Source organism: Engystomops pustulosus, chromosome 3 (assembly GCF_040894005.1).
Source record: "Engystomops pustulosus chromosome 3, aEngPut4.maternal, whole genome shotgun sequence".
Classification (NCBI taxonomy): domain Eukaryota; kingdom Metazoa; phylum Chordata; class Amphibia; order Anura; family Leptodactylidae; genus Engystomops; species Engystomops pustulosus.
This window is the reverse complement of record NC_092413.1, coordinates 195,851,975-195,860,756: the sequence shown is the minus strand read 5'-3', so window position 1 is coordinate 195,860,756 and position 8,782 is coordinate 195,851,975. Positions and strand designations below refer to the sequence as shown.

The following is an 8,782-nucleotide window of genomic DNA, read 5'->3' as shown; positions in this document are numbered from 1 at the left end:
CCAATCAGAGCTCAGCTATCATTTTCCCACAGCCATTAATAATATTAAAGCTCAGCTCTAATTGGTTTCCATGGGCAACTAGAACAGTTTTACCTCAGACACGTCTAATAAATCTCCCCCAATGTTTTCATTCTGTGTTTGGGGTCCGATTCTAGAATTTTTATCACACTATAGGCTGCTACATGACCCCTTAACCCTCACCCAGAGGGGTTACAAGACAAACACAGGACACCCAGTAACACACGCGGCGTGTGAACATACAAAGACGGCATTGCCTAATATTTATTGAGATTCGGAAGCTTCAAATTCCATTCTTGTATTTAACCTGGGAATAACATTTACATTTTCCAGCAGAAATATGTACAGGGGGAGGGTTGTGCAGTGTCTCCTCGCTGTGCCGAGATGTAGCGGGTAAAGGAATTATAGCAGCTTCAGACACTGAGTGTTAAAGCTGTCACCTTCCTTGACAGCTACCGCCTCCAGCAGCGCCTGCTTCTTCTGCATACTGCGCGAGGACTCCAGCTCATACATAGTTGTCAGATTGAAGAGAACGCTCTCGTGGAGATAGTGTTTGGGGTCCTGCTGCACCAATCCTTCCAGATGCCGGAGGGAATCCTTTAATTTGCCCAAATAAAGCAGGCAGACTGCGGCATTGTTATTAGCCTGGAAAATAACAGTTTGGGAGTGAGACGGAACAATAAGGCAAAGATCGATATCCTCATCGATGATGCTGACTGCAGCACGCGGCTACGTGTCCTCCCCTGGATTCTCCATCCGCAGGAGGAATTTTTTAACCATTGTTTATCAGAGCGAAGGGGGGGGGGGGATGTGATAAATTATCTCACAAACAATAGATCTGTAGGTAATTAAAACTGAACCCAGAACAATATAAGCTGGGATATGTCTGGGCTGCAATACCACTCACAGCCTGTAGTAGTGGTGGCGCTACATACCATCCTGTAATACGCTGTAAACATTTTACTGCTGTCTAGAGACAATGTGAGACTCTACATTACATTTCTATTCTGCAGGGGATGAGAAGTAGAGGCCTTTAGGACTCCATCTATTAGCCGGAAGGTGTCCGGTGCTACAAGATCTAAGTCTTACATTATAGTCAGGGCTACCAATCAGGATTTATGTTCTTTCTTAACAGGGTTGTGCCAAATTTTCAGGTTATATAACCTGATTGATGCTGGTCTGTCTGCTGGTACCCCCTCCCCTACACTGATTAGAAAAATGCCCCCATGCAATCCAAAAAACAGGAATTTCATTCTCACTTAATGAATAAAGAGGCAGGTTGAGCAGGTGTCCTGTCATTCCATTTAATGCCACTGGAGCTTCAGAAATTGACAAGGAAAAGCAATAGAGAGTGAATGGGAGTGCTGGAGATATCAGAACGCTTTGCTCAGCAATTTTTAACACTGCCATAACATTGAATAGAGCGACAGGACACATGGGACCCCTGTTCTCCTCCTTGGTGGGGGTCTATTCCCATCAGTTGGGGTCCCAGCATTATACCCCCACCATTCAGATTAACCCCTTATTTGTAGACAGTAGATAAAACTCTTGTCATTCTTAAAGGGGTTTTCCCACAAAGACAAGTTAGGCCCTATCCACGGTGATCAGCACTGAGACCCCCACAGATCGTGAAAATGAGTCCGACCGACCCCTCGCCGCTCCTCAGACTAATGGAGCAGACGGCCGCGCTTGGCAATTTCTGTCTGCTCCATAGAGATTAATGGAGCAGAACGGTCATGAGCGGACGCCTGCTCCATTACCCTACGGAGCAACGAGGGGTCGGTCGGAAACTTGGTTCTCACGATCTGTGGGAGTCTTGGCACTGACGACCCCACTGATCAGCAGTTTGTCTTCGTTGGAAAAACCCTTTAAAGGGGTGTCCCAAATATGTTGACACAACTGACCCAGGTTTTATAGATGGGTAGCCATCTATGTTATGGTTAAAGAGAACCCGTCATGCAAAATAACCCCCTTAACTAAATATTATTTTCATAAACTGCCATTAGAGAGCATTGCTTCTATCCCTTCATTGTCCCTCTACATGCCTGTAACCCTAAGCAATGAGATCCTAAAGCTGTATGCAAATGACCTGTGAAATGTCCAATGAGTCATTAGCATATTCAAGCTGTCCACACCCCCAGTGCATGACTGACAGCCTGCATAATGGAGTGAGGCTGTATAATGATGTGCTTCCTGGTGCTGCTGGCCCCTGCAGCCTGGGTGTGCATGTGTGTGTGTATGTGAAAGATACAACAGTTCCAGGCAGCCATGTTATAGCAGAACATGTCAGGTACTTGTGTAGCTGATGTCTGTGTCTCTCACCTGTATATTAGGAGGATGCAGCATGTCAGCAGATGCAGCATAGACACTAGAAATGTTTTACTATACATTACACACAGACATGAGCAGGGGGAGGAGAGGGGAGGGGTAACAGGGGTGACATCACTGCCTCTGACCATGTGACCAGCCTCATTTACATGATAAAGAATAGATGATTTTACAATGAATAATGTATGAAATAACTAGATAAAGGCTGGGATGGGATCCTTGTGAGCTGCTCCAACAGATAATAGTGACAGGACAAGTGACACAGACCTGATGACAGGTGTCCTTTAAATGGGTTTTATCTGCAAAATGTAAGCTTCCATAGCTGCAGATAGACGGCTGCTGCATGACTATTACTGGAGAGGACTCATTACCGCCGGCAGTTGGGGGCGCTCTCCCTTACAAGTCTAACTTTACTCAGCCCCCCACATTGTGCACGTCCTGTACCAAGCTACTAGTAAACTAGTGAAGGAAATGGGGTGACTGCAGAGGGACGTGCTGTGCGGACATGTGGGGAAAGTGCAAACACTACTCTTACCCTATACAGTGTTTACCAGGTAAATCTTATAGGACTTTTCCAAAGATAGTTGTGCCTGGCCCCTGGGTACTCTAGTGTTATCCACACATTCATAACCCATCTACTGTACCAACAGTTTAGACAAAGCCTTCAGCTTACCACAGTATTTGTAGGGTCCAACGTCAGGACCTCGGTGAAGAACTTATGAGCCTCTGAAAAGTTATTCTGGCCAAGATGTAGAAAAGCCCTGGAGGGGAAACAGTGAGAACATCAGTCACCCTGGGGCTGGGTGCAAGTCAAATCATTCAAAAATGACAAATAGTCCCATAAAAACAAGCCCTCATGCTCTTTTGTGTTATGCTAGAGGGAAGCAAGATTCACCATTTTCCTTACCTGCCCGGCATGAGAACACCTTACATGCTTTATGGTTATATGAACATTCAAGAGGGACCCCCAGAGCCCAATACCCATGTATGACCCCACCACTGACCACCCTAAAGGATGAATTTTGTTCCACACACTTCCCTTTTAGCCTCACGCATCCCATACCTGTTCATCAGAACCATGATCTTTTTGTCTGGGTCGTCTTTATTTGTAAGATTCTGGATGACTTTCTCTACGTCCTGGAAATACTTCTCCGCGGTTTTAATGTCTCCGATCTGTAAGATAAGGGAAACCTATTAGGACATTTAGGATTGTGTAACAAAGAAAAATCTAACCCCTCACCACTCTGGAGGACCCGTACATACACAAAACACTCATTTCTATGGGGGGAGTGTAATACTCCACATCCCCTCATGTGGCGCTAGAGGTAACGTGAACAATTGGGAAATAAATCTTCCCACATATTATAGTTGAGAGCTGGAGGTCTCATAACCCCAATTAGTGGATCTCAGTATCATCTGACCCTTAGCCAAGGGATTACCTATCATTATTGATGGGGTATTGGACAGACACCCAAAACATGTAACATGATAAACCTTGTGTAAACCAATAGTACAGTTTTTGTAGATGAGGAATAACAACATTAAATTCTATATTTTCTGACTACCTTCATCAGGGTCTTTCTAATTCTCAGTTATCTGGGAGCTGGTGGCTGGAGAGCGGCTGCTATGTAGTCTCCCATACACTGCATTCATAGCTCTCTCACCTACACGGATCAGCAGGATTGTATAGCATAGTATAGAGAAGTGATGACAATAAAAAGGTCTGTGCTTGTGTCTCTCCGATCACCATACTCCGGCTCATTCCTCCCCTCCCCCTCTCCATAGACTGTTATGTAATTTGATAACTTTACCAGCTTACAGTAGAGGCGCTATTGATTGGAAGTTTGTGTAATGAATGTAAGTTTTGCCAGGTGTCAGACCCAAACCAATTTGATCTGAAAGATCAGTCATCAATATTTATAGCAAAGAAAACCCCTTTAAAAAGACATGAAAAGATATTTTTTAGATCATCCTGTTCCTCCTGGTTCATGAATATAATAATATTCATAAAGGACAAAAAAAAAAAAAATCAGTCTTGCATGAGGAGAGGAAAGCAATCTGAAGTGAAGAGTCGACCCGAAGTTGGGTGTCCGGTCGCAAGACCCAGACGTATTCTCGGGTTAGTGGCCGAACAAGGTGGGATCCCGTGGCCAATCATAGCCATAGCTAGTCGCTAGTGCCAGATTGGCCACCGATCTGTCAATATGTCTGGCCAAACCCCATCATGAACATTGGATCGTAACAAAATACAGTAAATATGTGCATTTTGGATCTGAGATCGGTGAATTGTGTCATTCCCGTTATTCCTCCTGAATATGTGGATGGTAACAAAGATGAACCAAAATTTGTAAAGTGTCAAGGTAAATCTTAGCTATAACCAGCAGGTGAGGAGTGGGTGATGTGCAGAGCCCGGGGAGCCTGTGCCCTGTACACACATTGGTACATGTCTTTGCCCGGATTGCATGATGTATGGGCTTGTCTGTTCAGTGATTTCGGGTAACCGTCTCTTTAATATGCGGGCGCAGAGATTGCCTTTATCTGCTAGCAACCAAATGAGAGGAGGAATCAGCAAAGCCGTTCTCACTTTCAATCATTTCGCTGTGAATTAGAGAGCAGCGGGAGGGAGAGAGCACAACATCCACGATTAATGAGCCAATATAACGGCTGCACAAACTTCTCCTCTTCTACAGTTTTTAGAAAAAGACGAAAGCCCAGGACAAGAAAACGCGGCTACTAATGACCGGCACAACGCCGCCAGCGGGTGGCGCAATATGCCCAGATGATTTGGTCTATCCACCGCATTTGGCTGACCCCAGGTACACACGGTAACAAATGCTGCCGCTTACCATCAAGGTTTCTTTGTGGAAAATTCGGTTTTACTAATTTTTGTTATATTACCAACAGATTTTTTCCGTATACAAGTCCTATTTGCTTATACACCGTGCAGATGGCACATATGTACACGTTGGTGTCGCACATCAAATGGTCGTATCTCCTGAAACCTGGCGCAACTCTGGTGTTATATTAAAGAGAACAGTCTCCCCTTTAAAATAAAATCAAGATTGTGTTTCTAGGTGAAACAGAACCAGAGATATCCACTGTTAAATTTACAGTACAAAAATTTGATTTTTACCATAAAAATCCATTATGATAAACCAGGGACATTACTCATAGATCCAGGCACCGGGACTGCGGTAATCTCCTTATATTTCTTATCCATGGCCTCCTTCCTTCTAAATCTTATGAGCCTTCGGATCTACCGTGGGCCCTCAGTGTTCTGCCATTATACTCACCCTCCCCCCTGCTCCCTCAGCAGGAAGTGCACAAATGTTGAGGAAGCAGGGAGGTACCAATGAGGCTCAGTCAGAGATAGTCAGTTATAGAAAAATCTGATTGTTTTTAAGTGGGTGACTATGCCACTTGTTTCCTTTAGAAGTTGAATTTTTTTAAAAGCAATAAGATTACCATATATACTCGTGTATAAACTGAGTTTTTCAGCACAAAAAAATGTGCTGAAAAACGTCCCCTCGGCTTATACACGAGTCAATATAAAGTAAAAAAAAAAAAATACTTTAAAAAAAAAAAAAAACTTATATACTCGCCCTTCGGTGGCCCCGTCTTCAGGCTTCTGTGCCGTCTTCTTTCTTCTGCTGGGCGCCGCCATGTCTTTCCCCCGTGCGGCGCCTAGTATGACGTCAGCAGCGGCGCGTCATACTAGGCGCCTGCCGGGGAAGATCAATGGCGGGGCCCAGCAGAAGAAAGAAGACGGTGCGGAAGCCTGAAGACGAGCCGCGCGGACATCGGGGGAGCAGCGGTGCACAACGGGGCCACCGGAGGGTGAGTATATAAGTTGTTTTTTTTTTAATGCTGGGCTGAGCTGTATACTACTGGGGGCAGGCTGTATACTACTGGGTGCAAGCTTGGCTGGCTGTATACTATAGGGGGCTGGTTGGCTATATACTAGGGGGGGGGGGGTCTGTGACCAATGCATTTCCCACCCTCGGCTTATACTCGAGTCAATAGGTTTTCCCAGTTTTTGGTGGTAAAATTAGGGGTCTCGGCTTATACTCGAGTATATACGGTACAATTTCAATTTAGATTTTGGACAATAACCATGATCACATGACTTCAAGAGAGCAGTCGCTGAACCCTTGAAGTCATGTGACCTGTGTTGTCAAATCCAAAAATGGGGGTTGGGTTTCTGTGCAATCCCTAACCCATCCCCTTGCAATCACATGCCTGGAACTAGACAGGAAAGGGATGGAGGCAGTGATGCAGAAGGAACCGGAGGCAGAGCAAAGCAAGAGAGAGATGGATCAAATATGGCTACACTAATCCCCACCCCCCCTTAGATGACCCCTTTAAGACCCTTAGAAGAAGTCAGGAAAGAAGCATAAGCAACGTCCCTCATCCTGTTGGCATTAGTGCAGACACACTGAGCGGTTGAAAATGGGCTGATCCTCATCTGCAGCAGGATGGTTATTTGTAATGCAGATGAGCATGTGCTGGGAATTCCTACTGTGAGAGAGGAATAAAGATCTGCCTCTCATTCTGGTATAGAAATCTTTCAAAATTATTTTTATTATTCTGTCCTGCAACTAACATTAGTTTAAAAAAACAAACAAAACAAAAACTTATATTTGGGGACTGGTGGTGAATGTTTACAACCCCACTTTTTTTTGGTAACTACATCTAATTCATTACGAGAGCGGAATAAAAGACAACAAGTGATGATATCTATTGAGTGAAAATAAAGCATTGCTCCGCTGTATCCATCTCATCAGGTCCGGTGTGATAGTGCTGACTGGATGACAAGCCGGTGACATATTGCAGCTCCCGCCTGCCAGGATGAGAGATGTGCCCATTGCATTGCAGCGCTTGTCAGCGGTGAAATCTCACAATCTTGTCAGCCCGGACCTGACCACATGTACAGATAACATCCACAACCACATCGCACTTCTTTTCTTTTTATACAATCCTGATTTCACGTGTTCCATCTTATAATATTTCTCCATCATTATGTTAGTTTATGGTTCTAAAAACTCAGTTTCCCCCTTGGGCTTTTTAATGTCTCCTTAGAGAAGAAGTAACTTTCGGCACGGATATACATTTGGGAAAAACAACGACCCTACCCCAAAACACACAGCAGTAAAAGACAGACGGGAGCAGAGGCGCCCCCTCCTGGGGAGATAGCCTTATATGAAGGGACTAGTGCTATTGAATATTAATGTCTGTATATACAAAACAGGAAAACACATGCGTTAGTGTGTATGAAGCCTTAGGATGTATACGCCATGACATGAGGTGTTCAGAAGTACAGCCAGGAGGAGAAGAGGTGGAGTGACCTTTGTGGTGCTGGGGTAAGGTCACCTGATAACCATCATGTGCCATAGTCTCATCAGTAGAGCCATGTATGGAGCAGACTGGTCCATAAGTCACCACAACCTGACTACATGCAGGAGGAGAAGAGGTGGAGTGACCTGTGGTCCTTTGTTGTGATGGGGTGGGGGTGGGTGGGGGGAAGTAATCAATTAACCCCTGATAAACCATCATAATATAAGATTAATGTGCCACAGTCTAATCAGTGGAGCTGTTCCTGGGGGAAGACTAGTCGGTAAGTCACCATGACTTGAGTACAGCTAGGAGGAGGAGAAGAAGAGTGGGAAAACTATGGTCTTTGAGGTAATGGAGACAAGGTCATCTGATAACCTCCATGACCATCATGACAGAAGATAAATGTGTCGGAGGATCCATTCCAGGAGGAGTCTAGTCAGTGAGTTAGCACAACATGACTACATGCAGGAGGAGAAGAGGTGGAGTGACTGTAGGACCTTTGGTCCTGTGTGGTGATGGCCGAGGGGGGTCATCAGATATGTCATGATGGTTATTGGGTTAAGATAAACGTGTCATAGTTTTGGAGCGTTTCTGGTGGAGACTAGTCGGTAAATCACTACGACAAGCCAGGAGAAGAAGTGATCCTATGAGGTGATGGAGGTTAAGGTCACCCGATAACCCAAATTACCATCAGTACCAACACCCAGCCTGACAAGGTAACCCCAACACCAAGAACACAGCAGTACCCATCAGCCAGGGGTAGCAGGTGTGAGGAGTCCTCCATCACGTCCTCAGGCTTATAGTACGTAACAGTATTCAGCCCCTACTCATACCCTGGTGGGATCCTTCTCTCTCCCGTGCTCCCTACCTACAAACATCCTGACATCCTACCGTCATTCTGGACCCACTGGAGCCTCCTCATCATTACCTGATAATTCTAATGTCAGATTAATGAGGTCTCCTGTGGTTTTCCCTGTTCTTGCCCAATATTTCATTCCTTCTCTGCTGCAGCCATTACACAGGTTGTGGGGTGAGCGTTGCACTTTTCCCAGCTTTGTCATTTCCATTGCACCTTTAAGGAACATGGATCGGCTCTTCTAAT

At 45.1% G+C, this 8,782-nt stretch overlaps 1 protein-coding gene across 3 annotated transcripts in view; it reads right to left on the bottom strand.

Moving 5' to 3' along the window:
- Window positions 1-252: 252 nt before the first annotated feature.
- The window catches only part of TRAPPC12 (trafficking protein particle complex subunit 12), a 74,596-nt gene continuing 66,066 nt past the window's right edge, over window positions 253-8,782 (bottom strand). For all 3 annotated transcript variants that reach the window (XM_072143506.1, XM_072143505.1, XM_072143507.1), the window contains exons 10-12: window positions 3,410-3,519; window positions 3,020-3,107; window positions 253-663 (exon numbers count right to left, since the gene is read on the bottom strand). In XM_072143506.1, the coding sequence (XP_071999607.1) occupies window positions 421-663; window positions 3,020-3,107; window positions 3,410-3,519 (441 nt within the window). In that variant the 3' untranslated portion in view covers window positions 253-420. The remainder of the gene's footprint in view (window positions 664-3,019; window positions 3,108-3,409; window positions 3,520-8,782) is intronic.